The sequence below is a fragment of the Perca fluviatilis genome, chromosome 7 (genome assembly GCF_010015445.1).
Source record: "Perca fluviatilis chromosome 7, GENO_Pfluv_1.0, whole genome shotgun sequence".
NCBI lineage: Eukaryota > Metazoa > Chordata > Actinopteri > Perciformes > Percidae > Perca > Perca fluviatilis.
Window position 1 is genome coordinate 7,631,563 of NC_053118.1, and position 19,810 is coordinate 7,651,372.

At 40.9% G+C, this 19,810-nt stretch overlaps 1 protein-coding gene across 1 annotated transcript in view; it reads right to left on the bottom strand.

The window, feature by feature from the left end:
- taf2 (TAF2 RNA polymerase II, TATA box binding protein (TBP)-associated factor) overlaps positions 1-19,810 on the bottom strand; it is a 42,504-nt gene that overhangs the window by 18,104 nt on the left and 4,590 nt on the right. The window contains exons 7-17 of the mRNA XM_039806243.1: positions 17,588-17,772; positions 15,858-15,971; positions 10,729-10,828; positions 8,108-8,193; positions 7,659-7,794; positions 7,365-7,519; positions 6,717-6,831; positions 5,858-5,967; positions 4,346-4,411; positions 1,872-1,998; positions 178-303 (exon numbers count right to left, since the gene is read on the bottom strand). Coding sequence (XP_039662177.1) covers positions 178-303; positions 1,872-1,998; positions 4,346-4,411; positions 5,858-5,967; positions 6,717-6,831; positions 7,365-7,519; positions 7,659-7,794; positions 8,108-8,193; positions 10,729-10,828; positions 15,858-15,971; positions 17,588-17,772 — 1,320 coding nt within the window. The remainder of the gene's footprint in view (positions 1-177; positions 304-1,871; positions 1,999-4,345; positions 4,412-5,857; positions 5,968-6,716; positions 6,832-7,364; positions 7,520-7,658; positions 7,795-8,107; positions 8,194-10,728; positions 10,829-15,857; positions 15,972-17,587; positions 17,773-19,810) is intronic.

A 19,810-nucleotide genomic window follows, 5' to 3' on the forward strand; every position in this document is an offset into this window, starting at 1 on the left:
CTTGTCTTGCTGTTCAGAACTATTATGGTCCAGTGTTGAAATACAACACACACACACACACACACACACACACACACACACACACACACACACACACACACACACACACACACACACACACACACACACACACACACACACACACACACACACACACACACACACACACACACACACCTTGGCCAAACAGAAGCAGGCCTGCATGCGGACTTTGTAGAAACACTGTTCTTGCTCTAGGATGTCGGTCAGAGCCAGTCTGGAGGCAGGAGTTGGGAACTTCTCCAATGCTGAGATGGCCTCCTCCTAGCAGAGAGAGATAAGGTAAATGCTCATCTGGTAAGCATCAAACTGGAAGCTTTAATGGCATTATATCCTGTTCAAATCCAGTACAGAATCCAGTTATCAAATCAAAATCCTTTCAAATCCCTTAAAATAACTATATGTCACTTTTAAATGTTTCTGAAACTGTAATGTTCCATCTGATGATTATAAATGCCCTTTAGCAGCAAATGAGACTAACAGTGAAAAGAACGCTATTTTTTTGTAGTTTTTATTAATGCCTTTGCCCGGGTTTTTTCCGCAAAGTCACAGAATGATTTACGGCAGGTAGACGGCGCTACAGCCACACATTCTGATGGGTCACAGATTTTGGCGTAACAAAAGAAAAGCCTGTGTTATTGTATCCAGGCGGGTAAAAGGTAGCAGGAGATTTCTTTATATAGGACTTTTTATTTTATTTTATTACTGGGGCAGGGCCATCACAGAACAAAAGGAAATTAAACAAAACTAAAAGCTAAAAAGGGAGAGTGACAGATGTTTTTAACAGATGGAGACAATTACGGGATTGTAAATGATTCAAAACAGACCCCGAATTGGCCTTCAGGTATGTAGTATGTCTATTTCATTCATAAAATAACTTTACAATGCGTGATGTGGTTGTCAGTACCCTACATCAAATTATGTCCCCCTTCCATTTAGCGCCCGGTTCTTTTCAGTCCCCTTCCCTTGTCCCCCTGTACTTGCGTAAAGCCTCCTTGGGTTTCATGAAAGGCGCTATATAAATCTAAGCTATTATTATTTTTATTATGTTGGTTGCTACAACAAACTCTTAATGCTTTGGCTCGTGGCACAGGGGCAGGAAATGCAACGATGCATCTGTAATGTATGCTCTTATTGTAAATGAAGGATTTTCTGTCCGAGCAAAATATTCATCGCAACTATATGACCTCCCGGTAGCATTAACTCAGTAATCTACAGTGGGAAATACAGCACCGTAAAGAAAAGACACGTGTGGTAAAAACACTACCGCTTTTGTCTTAAGCGGACGCTAAAATCAACACAAATTGAAAGTTACATATAGCCACACTTTAATACATCTTTACCTTTCAACATTTGCAACTACAGCCTAAATTACCTCCTACACACAGGTGTGTAATCAGCTTTTGTTGGCTGAGAAAGCGGAAACACTCCAGTTTATAATTAATGAGATGAGCAACTGGAAATACGGTATGAAATGTTAATTAAATGTCCCTGACTTTAACCTGTGACAGTGTCAGTCAGACAAAATGAGAAGCAACATGTTTTCAATTGCTCTTGGCTAATAAAAGAGAGTGAGGAGAGATAAAGGGATTGGTAAGCGCTGGAACTTAACAGGTCTGGGTATCCGGATCCAAAATGGAACCAGCTACCGGAACCCATCCCTACTGGAAGCGTGCAGTGATTTTGTCTTAGCTGGAGGTAAAAAAAGCTGAACAAACTGCAGGGTGATATGGCTCATGTGGAAGTATAGGATAACAAGTTATGTCACGGATTTAGAAATGTTAAAAAAAAAAAGGCCAGTGTGGAGGACTGTACTCTTGCCATTAGCCCACCTGTGCAACGACATCCCTCTCATAGCGCAGCTGATACTGCCACATGAAGTCCGCCTGCTCAAACTCCACCTTCCTCAGAATGGACATGTCTGGATCAATCCGGATCCAGAGGAGAGGAGAGTCAGCACTGCACACGTAACAGGAGGCAAACACGTTAACACAAAGTAAAGTACACCCAAATCCTGCACTGCCTCCAAGCTGTTTTCCAGAGATCTTTCTATGGGGGCCGATGGGGGCAAACACACTGCAAGTTAAGAAAACAGCAATGCGCAGCATTTAGCGAACACGCTGCAAATTCACACAACACAACCAGATACATAAACGCGCTGCAAATACAGAAACGGTGCAAAATGGAAAGCACACAAACCCCGAAAACAAATGCAACAGAAAAACGCTGCATCCAGTTTACACAACGGAAGGCGAGGTTATGTCAAAGAGGGTGGATATTTTGTTGTCCTAATCTACATATATGGGCTTACTAGTGTTAGCTAGCAAGCTCTTGTAGAAGGCAGTCCTGTTGTTCTTTTATAATACTGTAAAAGACTAGGGCCAAACGTAAAAATGAATATGCTACTACACTTTTCTTCCGGTTTCCAAAACAAACCTTTCATCTGCGCTCTCTCTGGGCCCTATTTTAATGTTCTAAGCGCACAGCGACGTTGCCTGTAGGGCGTGTAAGAATCCACTTTTGCTAGTTTAACGGCGGAAAAAAAGGGTCCGTGCGCCAGGCGCATGGTTCAAAAGGGTTGTACTTAGTGTCTTCATCAATCATAGGTGTGTTTTGGGCGTAACATGCAATAAACCAATCAGAGAGTCATCTCCCATTTCCTTTAAAAGCGAGGCGCGTTTGGACCTTGGAGCATTGTTATTATGATGGAGGATTTGCTGAGCAAGAAGGAGAGATTTTCAGGAGAAGAAACTGATCTGCTTGTGCATGCCTGTGTTTAGTGATTTCTATAAATTAAATTATTATGAAGTGAAAGGGCGCGAGCAGATCATATCATACTATTTCACATTGTAATATTTTTATTTTCAATCTTCTGCATGTGTGTGTGCTGCTGCACGTCCCTGTGTGTGTGTGTAACAGGCATAGTGTGCACGCGCTGTGCACGAGCCTAGGAGCATTTACTAATGCGCTGTTACAATAACAATGAAATGCTGCGTTATGGACTTTAGACCAGGTTTTTGTTGGTCAATGGCACGATCACTTTCCGCTGAGTCAAGATAGCAATACGCCAAGAATGCACCTGAACACACCTCCCTGTAAGACCAGCACGCCCATGGGCGCACAGATGGGCGCAGGTGCGTTTGCTATTTAAATGAAGCGGGCGCTGGACAGGAAATTGACAACTGCGTCAGTCCTAAACTAGCAAAGACACTTGCTTCAGACTCTGTGCTGCGCTGCGCCGGGTGAAAGATAGGGTCTTAATTCTCTCCGTGGGGTCAAAAATCAAGCTGTTCCACTTAGCACTCCCCCTAGAGGCCTGGACAAGTTCCGTCGTGTAAACTGGATGCAGCGTTTTTCTGTTGCATTTGTTTTCGGGGTTTAGGTACTTTTCTGTATTTGCAGCACGTTTCTGTATTTGGATGTGTATTTGCAGCGCATTTTCTTAATGCTGCGCATGTGTTGTTAAATTATGCTGCGTTCCAGGCAACCGGTAACCCGTGTTTTCACAACCTCCTACCTGTAAAAAGTGCCCTGGAACGTCCGTCAAACCCGTAACTTCCTACGCGTGAACTCGTACCAGATCATTGTACTCCCAGTTACAGTTTTTCGACGTCACACACACATAAACAACAATGTCGACCCCTGTTGATGCTGTACAGATTAACAGTGAGAAATAGAAATAAATAGACATAAATAGGCAACGTAAAGTAATTCCGCACATTGTAATCAAAACAATACACATACGATTGTGTACTACTACAGGTTATGTTTATTAAATGAAGCCCAAAATATGTCGCGGACTAGAAATCACTAGTATCAGCTAGCGCTAGCTAACGTCAACGTTAGGTAGCCGCTAGCTAGAAGGGTTTGTCATGAGTTTGCCTAGAATGCTACCAAGTCGTGAGTCGTGACTGGAAGTCGTAACTTACGGGCTAAAAATTGTGTCAGGAACACAGCATAAGTGAAGATGTTTTCTTAATTTGCTTGTGTTTTGTCTATTTGCATGGGTGTTGTTTTTTTAGTTGCAGTGTGTTTGCCCTGGGCGGCCACCGTATCTTTCATTTTTTCACACAACATTTCATCTTAACAAGGTGTGGCTGATGATGAGTCATGTGGATGTATTGGCTTAGCAGGTAGAGGCACGGTTTGTTTGAGCTAGATTAGTCAAATAACTTATGAAAACTGTATTATATAAATGTAATGCAGCTTTAACAAAAGGAAAAGACAACATTCACATAATATATTAATTCAATTTAAGGACAATAACTGGATCTTATATCAAATAGTGACAGCGAGGATGTCTTACTCCATGGCCGATAAATCCATGTCAACTTCTTCTCCATTCATCAGAGGGATCTTCTTTTTCTTGTTTCTGTGGAAAGGAACAAACAGAACAATCAACAGACAGAACAGACGAGAGGACTGGGGAGTGAAACAGCAAAGACGGAATAGAGGCCAACTAGATTAACGTATCAGGCGGCGCCACAGAGCCACCAGGAAACATCAAACAAAAAGTCTGACATTTACTCAAAGACAACGGGTGGCAGTGATACTGGAGTATGAGGAAGAAAACTACTTTTACGATACAACATTACAGCAACCACATAACTACAGCGTAAAATATACTATCACCATTGAAAAACACTTTTTTTAGGGGGAGAGTGTGACTGGTGGATCAGAGCAGACGGCTGTTGGCGATTGGAGCAGAGAAGAAATGAACAGTAAAGTTCATGCATATGACCATGCAGTTAATACAGATATTTCATAAAAAACAAGCAGGGCTATGACATAACCCTAAGTCTGCTCTGTTACAAATAATTTAGATTTAAAAAATACCCACAACAGCGGCATTACAAGATGGAAATATAGACTAGAAAAAGATATTTAAACTTTCTCTGCCCTTCCGTCCATAACACTGACTCAGTGCTGAGTTCCCAGTTTGGGCGGTCTGCCAAGCTCTTAAAAGGTCCCATGACATGGTGCTCTTTGGATGCTTTTATATAGGCCTTAGTGGTCCCCTAATACTGTATCTGAAGTCTCTTCCCCGAAATTCAGCCTTGGTGCAGAATTACAGCCACTAGAGCCAGTCCCACAATGAGCTTTCCTTAGTATGTGCCATTTGTGTGTCTGTAGCTATTGAGGAGGAGAGAGGGGGGTGGGGGGCAAGGTGGAGGGTGGGGGTGTGGCTTTGACCAACTGCCACTTTGCTCGTTTGACAGCCATGATGTCTCTCTCTCATGGGTGGGCCAAATTCTCTGGGGGGGCAAAGCAGAGAAAGGGGAGGTAACCTTGCTCCTTATGACCTCATAAGGAGAAGATTCCAAATCGGCCCATCTGAGCTTTCATTTTCTCAAAGGCAGAGCAGGATACCCAGGGCTCGGTTTACACCTATCACCATTTCTAGCCACTGGGGGACCATAGGCAGGCTGGGGGAACTCATATTAATGTTAAAAACCTCATAAAGTGAAATTTTACCTTTAATGCCGAATGTGCTCTTTAACGGTTAGATACATGTTGGGCTAATGTAGAAAAAACTACATATTGTATGTTCAAGGATGACAGATTGAGAAGCAGACATGCTGTTTACGACTGGATGTAACTGTTGATACTTTGCAGTAAAAGTGGCTCTCCTATTGACTTTCAGTGTGGCTCTCATGAAAAAAATGTTTCTTTGTTGCCCCAGGCAATATTCTCTGTATGGATTGAAATGTATTTATAGTATATCAATATATAGTGTGCATGTGTAGAGTACCCCCTACTTAAAATATTAAGTATGCAAAATACAATATTGACAGATGTGTTGTGCTGTAGTAGGTACCGTCTGCTCTTGGAATGACAGGGGATGTCATGTTTGAGGCTGTTCTCCTCGATCTGCAGCGTGTGGTTGAAGGATCCATCGAGCTCCTGCACAGTCACTTTGATTGGACCCTGCAGGTACATTTTACATATCATGATATGACAACCAAAGTAATAATAAATAATGTAAACGTAAGGGCCCTTCTAGCCCCATACAGACACGGAATCTGTAACATTAGTGTATTCATTTCTCTGTTTTAGGTCATGGCTTTTTGAAAGATTCAACATGACAGGACTGTTTCAAGAAGAACAGCAATGTTTGTGCCATATTTGGTACCTGGCATAGAAGATTAATGAGAGGAATTACATTTGTTCTTTGTTACTCTTTACTGTAAAAAAAAGAAAAGAAAAGAAAACTACTCCAGTCATTGACTAATAGCGTCAGCAATCTTGGGCATTCAGACTAGGTTTGTGGCCAGCAGTATACCTTGATTTTACATTACATTACAGGATGGCCGAAAGCCTACACAAAGGCCTCAAAGGCTAAAAACACATCTCTTCCGACTACACCTCGTATAAACATAATATATATATTATGTTTATATATACACACACACTTCTTGAAGCTGCACTTTCATATGGCTCTTTGTAGTTCTGCTTATTTAAAGCTAATGTACTTGCACTTACTACTTGTTGTCTGGAGAAGTTTGCACCTTCAGGGTTGAAAGCACTTAATTGGAAGTTGCTTTGGATAAAAGTGTCTGCTAAATGACATGTAATCTTGATTTTATTTATTTAATTCTCATTTGAACCTTCTGTTATGATAAATAAAAAAAAAAAACACAGACAACACATTCCACCCACTGTTTCTGAACGCTCACCACATATTTCTGAGTTCCAGATGAAGTGTAGTCCTGACGGATCTCCAGCTCGAGAACGTTCCTCTTCCTGTTAAAGGCAAAACTGCCAAAGAACTTCACCACAGAACTTTGGTCTCTGGGTACGAACAGTTAAAGTTAACCGAGAAAAAGTTTCGATACAGGTACCGATACCAACACCGTGACTTTGATACCAGTTCCTAAAGGATACTCTTTTCGAATACCAATTTTATAAAACAAAAAGAAATTACAACACTACGGCACAAATCTTTGTATTTACTTTTCAGCTTCTACTACATGACCTCATCTCTGTGTAACAGAGTTTTTCTTCTACGTGTCTAAACTGTAAACATACAGACATTACAGAACCAGCAAATCACAGCATTTTTTTTGGTCCGCCTGCGCATACTGACTTTGGCTCACTGTTGGCTGATGAGATTTACCCCTTTAGGTATTGAAATTGGGTATTGAATGACGAGGCATTTTTCGATACTCGATACGAAGGAGGCAGTTCGGTCGGTGCCTAAAAAGTATTGAATTTAGTACCCAGCCCTACTAAGCATTTAACCTCTATTGCTCCCAACTGTGTTAGGTCATTAATAATCACTACGTTTGTTTGCAATCAGAGATCCATTACAGATAAAAGGATACACCCATTGTTTGATGAGGGGGCCTATGTCTTTGCCCGAGACGTTGGAGATGGATTTGAGAAAGGCGTGAGTAGACAGAAGCATCTGGCTCCACATGTGACTCTGGTACTTCTGGGATGAGGCTGTGCTAGCCAGGCTCAGAAGCTTGTTGAAAACCTAGAGGACAGCAGCAGAAAACAGAGACTTTAAAAGAAGACCAAACCAGTTTTTTTATTTTTTGTTCTGGAGTTCACAAATTCTGATGTTGACGTTGAATCACAGAGGCAGAAGAGAAGAAAACATTGATGTGTCTAACCTGCAACATGAACTCCATGCTGATCCGGTTTTCTATCAGCCTCATCACCAGATGGGCCTTACACTGGAACATCTTGAAGTACTCCCAGGACAAGGTGTGGGGGTGCTTGATGGAGAAGTGAAGGTGGGGAGTTGGACTGAAGAGAGAAATGTTTTGTCAGTGTGTCATGTATATATCTAATTATATACTGTATGATCCAGGAAAACAACCCGTCACAAGGGTCCAAAATTAGCACCATCAACTAGCAAAATGCTGGTAAAATATGCAAGTTTGCTTCAGTCACCAGCCAAAAAACAGTGGTAATCTATTGAGTGGCTGGTACAATTTGAACATTCACTAGCCATTTGGCTGGTGGAAAAAAAAGTTAATTTTGGACCCTGTCTGTCGGTCACTTATACTTCAAATGTTCAAACTAAAGAACTGTAATGGAATAAAATTTAATGTGTTACTTGTCCTTCTCTTTGCCTCCGATGAAGGTTGGGTGCAACAGAACCCCTCCCATCTTTAGTTCATATTCCACAATCTTATCCAACTCCTGGGAAACAACCAGATAACATGTTAACAAACAGCTTCAGTCATTTCATTTCTGTTTTATATATACTTCTTTTTTTTGCATCTCTTGCACGTTATTTGTGGGGCAGCATATAACTATTATTTTTACTATCAATTTATCTGCAGACTACTTTTCGATTCATCATTTAGTCTACAAAATGAAGGGCCGCAACTAGCAACCTTTGTCTTTATTGATTTATCTGTTGATTATTTTCTCAAGTAATCATTTTGTCTATAAAATGTCAGAAAACAGAGAAAGATGTCTGCTAAAATTTCCAAAAGCCCAAGATGATCTATTCAAATTGTTGGTTTTATCTGACCAACAGTCAGAAACACAAAATATTCAGGTTACAATCCGATATGACAAAGAAAAGCAGCAAATCCTTACATGAGTAGCTAGAAAAATAAATAAAATGACTTATTGATTATCAAAAAGCGATTCATTGTATGTTGAACGACTAATCGATTGACTTTTGCTCTGATTGCTCTAACGAAATGCCAATAAATGACCATCAAATAACAAACAACCATCACAACTTCCCAGGCCCAACGATATATGGCAGAGAGAAGCAGGAAATCTTCTCCTTTGAGAAGCTGGAATCACAATTGCGATTTTTCTGCCAGATGTTGCGATTACGATTCGGTTTAGCTAAAGTTCAATATTCCCTGTGTAACAAATTAAACATGTCATGGAGCATCATAACATGAGACACCATCAAAACTGCTTTGTATTCTTATGCAGGGATGAGAACGTAGATATGAACTGCCAGCAATAAATGTTTTTCTTTTAATAAACATGGGACACTGAACAGTCAAACACATTTAGCACAAAGGCTAAAGTTATAATAATAAACTATTCTAATAAAAAATATCAGTACTTTCCTGTAAACTGAAATGTCTGATATGCCTCCGTTCAATAGTAGCATCTAGCACAAATTCAGCACATTTGATAAACCGCGGTCTTAACAATTAGCTAAACGCATTCTTTCAAATCGCGATTTGAAAACAATGAAATCGTTCAGCCCTAGTGCTACATCAAACAGCTGAGGCAACATATTTAGTGAGTGAAGCAATTGTTTAAACAAACATATAGGAACTACATTGACAAGATGAGCTGCATCAGGATAGACTCAGTTTAGCAGGTGATGTATTGATCGATTACACATGACAAGTTGAGAAAGTAAATGTATGTTGCATGATGCATTAAGTAAGGACTAGTCCCGCTTGCCAGACCATCCACACGCTGCGGAGCGGAGGAGGGTCTGGCTAGTCCACACAGCATTCCGGGATGGGAGAAAAACGTGCTCTGGTTTATTGGCATTTCTTTAAACCAATCATCATCATGGGCGGTGCTAAGCTCCACACAGAGCCGCTGTAAAATAGTCTTGCAACAGAAAACTCCGATTGGACAGATAGTCTAAGTAGCTGTCTGGATTTACCCTGCAGAGATCTGAGGAGCAGTCTAGAACGCTGACACAAAGAAAGCGGAAGGAAACCGATATTCACTCCTTCCAGAAAAACGCATTTTTTTGTGATTGTTGCGGGCAAAAATCCTTGATTAGGCGGCACGTTTTCTTAAAAAATGCGATGGAATATGCGGGATATTTATGCAATTTTATGCGATGAAATTGCAAAAATTGCAGGAACTTGCAAAAAATGCGGTTTGATGAAAAAGAGAAGAAAAAGTGATTCCCCCAACACCTTGCTTTTTTTAAACTTAATTTCCAAAAATAGTTTACAGATATTCAGTCATTGCAATAAGTAAACAAATAAGATACAAAAATATATACAAATAATATAAATAAAAGTAATAGTCTAAACAGAGGGAAATAAAAGATAAAAAAGAGACAGACTTTCAAAAATCGTTAATAATATAGACAGCAGGAGCACTTAAACAAAGAAATTTCAGATAATATCAGATATTAAGATAGCTTTCTTATTGGATACCAGCTTAAGAGACTCAAAGTACATGTCAAATTCAACCTGCAACACCTGCTTTTCGATGATGTTCACGTCGCGTAATTACGTCACTTCATAACGTTCCCATGGCAACAGGGGAAAATGGCTGCTCTTGTGTGAAGTAAACGCAACCTTTTTTCAACTTTCTGCTAAGATATATGTGACTTTTTTGCAACAAAAAAGCGGGGATTATGAAATCATGCAAGCACCGCATATTTTGCGCGGAAATTGGCAAATTATGCGGCGAAAGTGCGGCATATTTGAAAAAAATGCGGCCCCTGCATGAATATGCGGACTTTGGCTGATTATACATTGAATTATGCGATCGCATAATCGCGTTTTTCTGGAGGGACTGGATATTGGTGAAAATACACGCATCCAGCGGTATTTCCTGCTGCACCGGAGCAATCGTGGAAGTGGAACGTCGTGGATATAGACTAAGTAAGGACTAATAGTGAGAGAAAAGCCTCACTGCAGAAGTTGGGCTGCTGCCACGGACCAATCTCCTGGAGCATGTAGGAGTTATGACAGGATAAACAGGTGAAACAAAAAGTGTTACCTCTTTGATCCAGTGCCGGTACTCATTGACTCCAAAGGTCTTCTTTAGGTAGAGGCCGTAGATGTAGCCTGAGATTCCCTTCAACACCCACTCATCAGCCCTTCAGAAGATACAACATAACATGTCAAAATACAAATCTGTTAAAAATGTAGGGGTGAGTTAAGTTCCCTTCATGTTTTTTTGGTAAATGTACAACCTTTCAGGAATTATTCCGAATGAATGGTAGCAAATGAAGTGCAGTTCAACTCCATGAATTTGAAGTGAATTAACTTCAGAGCAGCAATTATTCAGACTTAAAGGGCCTCTTCTTAGGATTTATGGCAACCAAGAAGTGTGAAGCTACAATATATATGCATATGGCATATGAACACCTTGAAACTGAGACCCTGTTGCCCACATAGTTTGGAGCTCTTAAAAAATTGACACCCTTTTTTAATTATTTAAGGCCATACTTGCGTTTTTGTTGCGTTATTGTGAATATTACCCTTGTGGTATTCCTAGGAAAAGACTTGGCAAACACAACTCTTATAAATTTGTCAGCCTAGATTTATTAGCTCGTAAAAAAGGGACACAATACGCTGATTCAACCTTGGTGAGTTCACCGCTTGAGGCTGAACTGAATCCAGTCTGGCTTATGTAGTATAGATGATTTCATCTGTGCATCTGCTATAATCAGCAGAATAGAGTGTATGGAAGTATTTTCCTATAAAAGATTTGATCCACTCTTTGCCCTAAAACGGTCTATGGATCATATTATGATGGATAATTAAGAAGCATGGAAGCTCTGTAGCTCTGAATGTCCTTCCTTCATTTCTTTCATGATGTAAGAAACCCAAATTCAGGCTTGGAAAGCGGCAAAATGCCCTAAAACACATCATACTGGACAACAGAACCTTCACTATTGGTCAAGTCCATCTTCACATCAGCAGACATTCATCAAGAAGAAAACCTGGTTCCTCTTCTACTAGACACACAAGGTAGAGATAAACCAGTAACCCAAGGTCTTGTTTTCTAAAGTTCATAATTAACTTTACCATTTGTCAATACAGTTTCATAGATTTGGAGAAAAGAGCAGTTTTTTCTTTTTCTTGTGCCTTCTCTTTTATATCAGACAGGCTCCTGAGCATGGCCTGTTTTCAATTACAGGCCCCAGTTAACCCCCACTCTGATTAATTGCTAGCAGGCAGCGCCACACTTTCCTAAAATCAAAGAGATCTGACTTTCCCGAGGTCTTTCTTACACGACAGCAGCCAGCTCAACAACAACAACAGCAAACCGAGGCCCCACATCTGATGTGTGTTTAAAGGTCAGCCAGAGAGGAGAGGAAACAGGAAAGTAGGAAACAGGAGAGGAGAGGAGAAAACAGGAGAGGTTTGGTTTTCAAAGAAGAATCACAATCACAAAAGCTTGGCTAATCCAGTCTAGTTTTCTTCAGTTACGAAACACCTCAAGAATCCAATGTACGTTGTCCCCTTCACATCTGGAACTATTCATTCATCCAGCTGGGTACTGAATTCAATACTTTTTAGGCACCAACCGAATTGCCTCTTTTGTATCGAGTATCGAAAAATGCCTCGTCATTCAATACCCAATTTCAATACCTAAGGAGTAAATCTCATCAGCGTCAGTGAGCCAATCAGCATGCTTCTACCAAGATCTAATAATGTCTGTGATTGGCTGTCTAATGTTACACGCCGTAGAGACACGCAGGAAAAACTCTACGTTACACAGAGATGGGGCTCACATAGTCGTAGCTGAAAAACACATAAATACATTTGTGCCGTAATGTGTAATGTAATTTATTTTTCGTTGTACAAAATTTGGTATCGTAAAAAAGCATTGTTTAGGAACCGGTAGTGAAGTCACAGTATTGGTATTAGTACCAGTATCAAATATTTTTGAACAATACCCAGCCCTATTCATACATTCATTTTGTCTCCTATTGATTATTGTAATGCCCTCTATTCACGCCTCAGTCAAGCTGCTCTACGTCATCTACAACTTGTTACAAAATGCAGCGGCCACACTATTAACCAGAACAAGTGGCCGGACTCATATCACACCAATCCTTGCATCCCTTCATTGGGTTCCGGTAAAATTCAGAATATAGATCCTGTTGATTACCTTCAAAGCATCACATGACCTGTCCACCGTACTAGCAGCACTAGCACTAACACAGCACAGTGTTAAACTCTGTTAAAGAGTCTCTAAACACAAGCGGACCGCCCCCCCCCGAAACATTCCGTCAGTCTCTCACCACACTGGCCAAGCTGCCAAGCGGTAACCCAGCGAGCCATCATGTTGACGAATACAGTCACTCAGGCCAGTGCTGGCCCGACTTCTGACTCCTTAGTACGGACAAAATGGCTTAGTTCTGTTGTAAATCTCTAATCACCAGCCTTATATTTATGCTCGGAGGGCTAAATATTACCACACTTCTCAAAAAGACCACATTGTAATTGAGAGAATTGCTGAGCTCTATTGAAAGTGGTTTGTACACTATGAGAGTATGCTTCCAAACAATAACGACAGTGCTTTTCCATTTCATACAAATCTGGCCTCTGTGGTTAATTGAAGTAACGCATTTGCTTCAGAATTTACAACTGATTGTTATGGCCACACTTAAAAAGGTGGCCTGCTGTCATAGAGAGGGGTGCAAATAAGGATAACAGCACACACATTTGGACAGTCTTTTCATGACGGCACTGCACCTAGTAGTACACATGGAACGTGACCGAGTTTAAGTTTAAATACAATTACTTTAAAGGGGTGACAGAATGATTATATAGGGTATTTCACACTGTTCCTTATGGTCTCCTAATGGGGTATGTAACATTGGTTGAGCTGAAAATGGCCTGGTTGATATTTTATTGGCCCTTATGCATCCCTGTGTTTTGGCCCTATTTGTAACAAGAGCTTTTCTTCCAAGTATGGTATGGTCATGAATATTTAGATGAGCTGCGCGCTGATTGGTTGAGCGACTTGCCATACGCAGACATTAGAGACGCGCGCTGATTGGTTGAGCGAATCCCCAATACACACACATTAGAGAAGCGACAGAATCTCATATTCCAGACACTGCAATGTTTCATTACCAAATTCACTTCTGAGACTTTTTTTAAGCGAGAAATCAACTATATAAAGCTGAAATATGGGCCGTTTTACAAAAATTTATGGCTAATTGCAAATTTGGTAAGACGTGTCAGACTTTAGGAGCTCCACAGTCTGACGAGAAAGCGGCAGCCTGCTGGGCTCCATACCCAGGGCAAAGTTACCCTTTGTGGATACTGCACTACGGGGCTCCGCGGCCAGCTGCCGGCATAACTCTAATATATTTACAGTTTGAATTTCGTCACGCCACTTTTATAACATCATTCCCCAATGTCTTCTAAAGCTAACCGTTGTGTCCGATTTGATTTTAAGGCATTCTTATGAACGCGAGGCATCTTTGTAGGACGAGCAGCTGCTTGCTATATGTCCCATTCATTACAATGGAGAAATACCGCAGCTAGCTAGCTACACTTTTGCCATAACTAAATTATATTTACAGTTTGAATTTCGTCACGCCACTTATACAACATCATTCCCCAATGTCTTATAAAGCTAACCGTTGTGTCCGATTTGATTTTAAGGCATTTTTATGAACGCGAGGAGTCTTTGTAGGACGAGCAGCTGCTTGCTATATGTCCCATTCAATACAATGGAGAAATACAGCAGCTAGCTAGCTACACTTTTGCCATAACTAACAATGGGGAAATATCGCCGCTTGCTCACTTTCGCATAACAAAGTATATTTACAGTTTGAATTTCGTCACGGCATGAATATTACAGGTTCCTCAAGGTCTTACAAAGCTTAGCTAACACTCAATTGAATGTATTTTTGTGAATGTCAGAGTTAGGAGGAGGCTAGCTAGCTCTCATTGATGGACTCCATCTCACCGCGGCTCTATCAATGAGACTCGCGGACAAGAGGCGTTTATTTCCCCGATTGTTTGTTTAAATAACTCAACACACATACCCATTATAAGATTTACTGGAACCTGCGGGCAGCGGTAAAAGATTGCGGGCGTAACAAGCTCGCTGACACTGCGGTCAGGGCGGCGATGTAGCAACCCAGGCAGCACCAACACCGGCACTAAACTCCGACACACAGTCGGAGAAAATTTGCAATTAGCCATCCATTTTCGTAAAGCAGCCCATATTTGAGCTTTATATGGTTGATTTCTCGCATAAAAAAGTTTCAGAAGTGAATTTTGTAATGGAATAGCAGAGATCTGCGTGACCTAGCTAGATTCAGAAAACTACCTGATCTCAGGTCAGTTGTGTAGCCTATGTAAATGTGGGTGCGTGACCGTTCTCTTAATACACCCATGGGCTGACAAAGGTTCCGGTTTTTGGGAGGCTGACGTCAACTTCCAGCTTTGTTGAGATTCGCCCGTTTTCAGCGGCAGTTTCAAAATATGAGATTTTCATAGTAAAGGGGTGTCAATGGGATTTTGAGCTTCTATGCATGTCCTATTTACCCACCGAACTGTCGTTATTAAACTATGACAGGGTAAAATCGGTTTTGCATTCTATCACCCCTTTAAGTAAAAGTAATTGTGTAAATAATGAAATAAGACAGCGAACAGACAGTGAAGTTCAAACCGCCCATACTTTTACAATTCTGCGCACCTGGCCAGTCACTGTGTCAAGACTAAAGCTCTGGCCCTTTAGGCCAGAGCTAGTCTCATACCTAGTTCATGCATGCATGGTCAAGAGAAAAACACCTTTGTATTGCTTTTAATCCATCATGTAACAACAAGCACTCTTTTCAAGGATAATGGCTCTTCAATAAATGCCAATCACATCGATAAAGCATGTTTCAGGGATGATATGTTCTATATTTCACCAACTCAAACTCATCAACTGCTTGCCACCAATGCAATGTTTCACTGCTGAAAAGGGCTTTATGTTTTGTTTAATTATATTAAAGTTTGTTTCCTGGTGAATGCAGAAAAATGCACACACACACAGTGCATAGACATTCTCTTGATTGACACTGTGATTAGCCATTGAGAAATGAGCCTTCAATAGTCATACCTGCCTGTGTGGCTCAGACTTGACAGCCTCACTGTTTTAAATCTCACCATGACATCCTGGAAATGAAACAGCCAAAGAACTGCTGAGCCAAGGCCTGGGCCAGGCAGCGCCGTGTCAGCGGCGTCTGGTCGATGATCGTGGCGCTGTGGAGCAGGTTGGTACTGAAACACAAAGCCAACAAGTCAAGGGGAGAACGAATGAGACGAATACAGCGAATACATAGAGTATTACAACAACCTGCCTCAACGACATATTAGTGTAAATACTGCCAGTTGTCTATAGCTGGGGTTGTATTTAGGAAGTCCATATCAACGACACTTCATTTCTAGGCTTGTTCAGGTGCCGCTGGAAATTCGGCCGCATGTCCCTCATTTTCGGCCGGATGTCCATTACCTTCCTCTTCCTTTGTGTTGGCGTTCTAAACTCTGGTGGATTTTTGAGGACTATGGTTAACTGCTCCTCAGATCTCTGCAGGGTAAATCCAGACAGCTAGCTAGACTATCTGTCCAATATGAGTTTTCTGTTGAACGAATAAAACAACTTTTGAACGTACACATGTTCCACCAAAACAAGTTCCTTCCCGATGCTATTTAGCAGAGGCACCGTCATTGAGTCCGGAGGTTTAAAGTGCTCATATTATGCTTTTTGGCTTTTTCCCTTTCCATTATTGAGTTATATATCTTTTCGTGCACGTTATAAGTTTACAAAAGGGAAAAAGCCCAAAGTCCCCCCCAAAGGGACTTACCATCTCCAACAGAAAACACTGTTCACAAACTGCTCCAAACAGCTCTATTGTAGTCCAGCCTTTACTTCAGAGACAAACGCTCGTGACTTTGTAACCCACGTTATAAGGCTCGCCTAGCTGCTAGTTTGGCACGCCCTCATACTCTGCTTTGACTGGCTAGTAGTCCTTAACTAGATAACGCGCATGTGCGATGCCCAACAAAGATGGAACAGAAGTGTGATGCATCACTCTGTAGCTAAAACAGAGAGCTCAACACAAAGGGTGACCCCACAGTCACATTAGCTACAAGAGACAGAGACAAAGCGACAGGCTACCATTCAGGCCGCCACGAGCAAGGCGGGGCCAAAATAGACAAGAAGTCTATTTTATGCAAATGGTGAGCAATGCGACAAAGCGACTGCCAATCGGAGTGAAGGGGCAGCGTGACGTAAGTCAGTGGCTCGAGTCGAGGAAAATAATTCAAGATGGCGGAAAACGCTTCAGGACATCGTATTTCTGTATATATCTGATATGTTTGGCATTTTATCTCATATATTTTGTTACTTTTATCGAGAAATAAATACTTTTAAATCCAAAAACATCGTTCTTGTGACTTCTGAAGTAACTTTTAAGACGTGCTTGAAGGTAGCACCGGAGAATTTCTGTTTACGGTTGCCAAGCAACCAGGAGTAGGCTAGGCACGCCCTGTCTTTTGTAGCTAATGTGACTGTGGGGTGAAAAGAGGAGCTGCAGCAACGTTGCAGTACAACAAAAATATGGTGGTTTTTGAAAATTAAACCACATGAACCTATTCTGGTAGAACCTCTAAATACAATTATGAACCTGAAAATGAGCATAATGTGAGCACTTTAAACCAGAGCACGTTTTCCTCCAATCAAGGAATGCGGTGTGGACTAGCCAGACCTTCCTCCGCAGCACTGTGGAGGAAGGTCTGGCAATGCGAGACCAGTATGTAGGGGACACAGATCAGGCACAATCCTAACCTCACCTGAAAAGACAGAGAGTCATGCACACACTCCATCTCATGCTTACCTGAAAATACTCATGGAAGCATAGGAAGACAGCTGTACATAGGCCTCGTCCACAAACACAGTCTTGAAGCAGGAATAAGGGTAGCGGCATGTCAGAATCTCCTCGTAGAACTCAAAAATCTCATGTAGGTAGGACATGGAGTGTTTGAGCAGTGGCAGCAGCTGTGGCAGGCAGAAATGGGTCACCTGGGGACAGGACAAAGAGCAATGGTATAGCTACTTATGCAGCAGATTTCAAAATGTCAGAAAAAGAAAGTGTAGAAAAAGACCGATACAAAACTGTTCAAAGTTGTCTCTCTGGTGAGACCACAGCAGTGATAATATATCCTCTGCACCCCGCCCCACCCCCGAAATCTACGCCTATAATTCTGTCTAAATAGCAGGAATGTCCCCTTTGTGTTTCTTTACTGGATTTACTACCATGACACATATACATCCATATACTACACTACTTCACTGAAGTCATATGCAGTGCTGCTACCGTGTGTTTAGGGACATCTAGTGGTCATTAGTAGAAAACACAAGGATGGGCAAAATATTACTACATCACATCAGGCCTGCAGTAAAAAAAAAACTATTCAGTTGATGTCATCAGGTTTTTTTATGTTGAGATAAGGTTAGATAAAGAGATAATGTTCAACAGATGGCTGTAGATTGGTGTGTTGTTTAGAGATTCATTAATATTTTAGAATAGTGGAGGTTTTTTTCTTACTTTGTATGTATATATTTGTTTTTCTGTATTAATTGTTTATCTCAGGGATCTTCAACAGGGGGTCCGTGACCCCTAGGGGGTCCTCACAGTCAATGCAGGGGGGCCTCAAAATTATTGTTAATTTTTTAAAGTCTTTTTCAGAAATTAAAAAGTCTTAACATGAAGCCAATATATTATTAGCAAATATAAATCCCCACTAATGATAGGCTTACTGGCCTATAGGTAAAATAGCCATTCACGTTATACAGTTAATCCTAAAGATTCACTGTGCTGCATGGATGTTTTAAAATAAAAAAATTGATTTATAAAATCATGCCAACAATTATAATGCCATTTTAAAAGCTTAGTATTCTATGCAAAAAAGGTTCTGTATGTATAAAGGCTTTAGGCCGCCCTACACATTATTGTAGGCCCAGTTTAATATACAACTTATTTTTCTTCAATATGTAGTAGGGGGTCCCTGCTCCGTCTCTCTTTCAGTTAAGGGGTCGTTGGCTTAAAAAACGTTGAACACCCCTGGTTTATCTCATATTAATGTTTTTTTGTTTGTTTGTTTATGTATGTACCTTTCACCAAGGCAAATTCCACATAAGTGTACTTATTGTGGCAATAAAACCTTTTGTCATTCAGACTGTTGGAACAGCGGGTTGGCAGCAACTCTCTGCTCCTGTGAAGGTGACTACGTGTTGCCTTGACGAGTGTCAAGAGGTCTATAGAAGCTGTGGCACGCTGCCAGTCACTTATGAAACGCCCTTTGCCAGTTATTTACAGCACCTCAGCCACAGTGTCAGTGTAGGGGAAACTCACTTCAGGGTTGCAACGAACGATTATATTCAGAACCCATTCATGTCCTACAAAATGTCAAAAACAGTGCAAATTCCCAGAACCTAACCGCTATTAAAAGACACATGAAATTAAAAATACATTTTCCAATTTCTATTCCTGTGTCCCTTCGTTCATCATCTCTTTTTACACACTAAATGTGACAAAAAATTGTTTTTGAGTATTTTTATATGAAATATCCCTTTTAGTGTAAAATTATTTTTCGATGACTCATCTTAAACACGGATGCGGTCACATAGGTGTATCCAGTCAAATATGATTTGGGCTGACCAGCTATTTTGAGAGGTGTGTGTTTGGATATTAGTCAGCAAAAACCTTTCCATTTCTAAAGAGTGTGGTAGAGATGTAATTTGTTCATTCCTCCCTTATGCTGCTCTTCCTGACCGATGACCCAATCAAATCTCTCTCGTAACTAAACCCTGTCCACATATTTGTTTCAACCAGGACTACGGGACTTTAGCCGGCTGGCTAACACTGGCACATTTACATCAATGTGCATTGTCCTTATTAATAAATAAAATGAAATGAAATTAGAAATGCATCAAATGACAGAAGATAAAACTAAATACTCCAACTACTGTTCCACTGTGACTTTAAACACATGAGCCACAACACATATGGTATTCTGTGCTTACGGTTTAAGTAAAAGCAGATGTTTCGGAAAAGTAA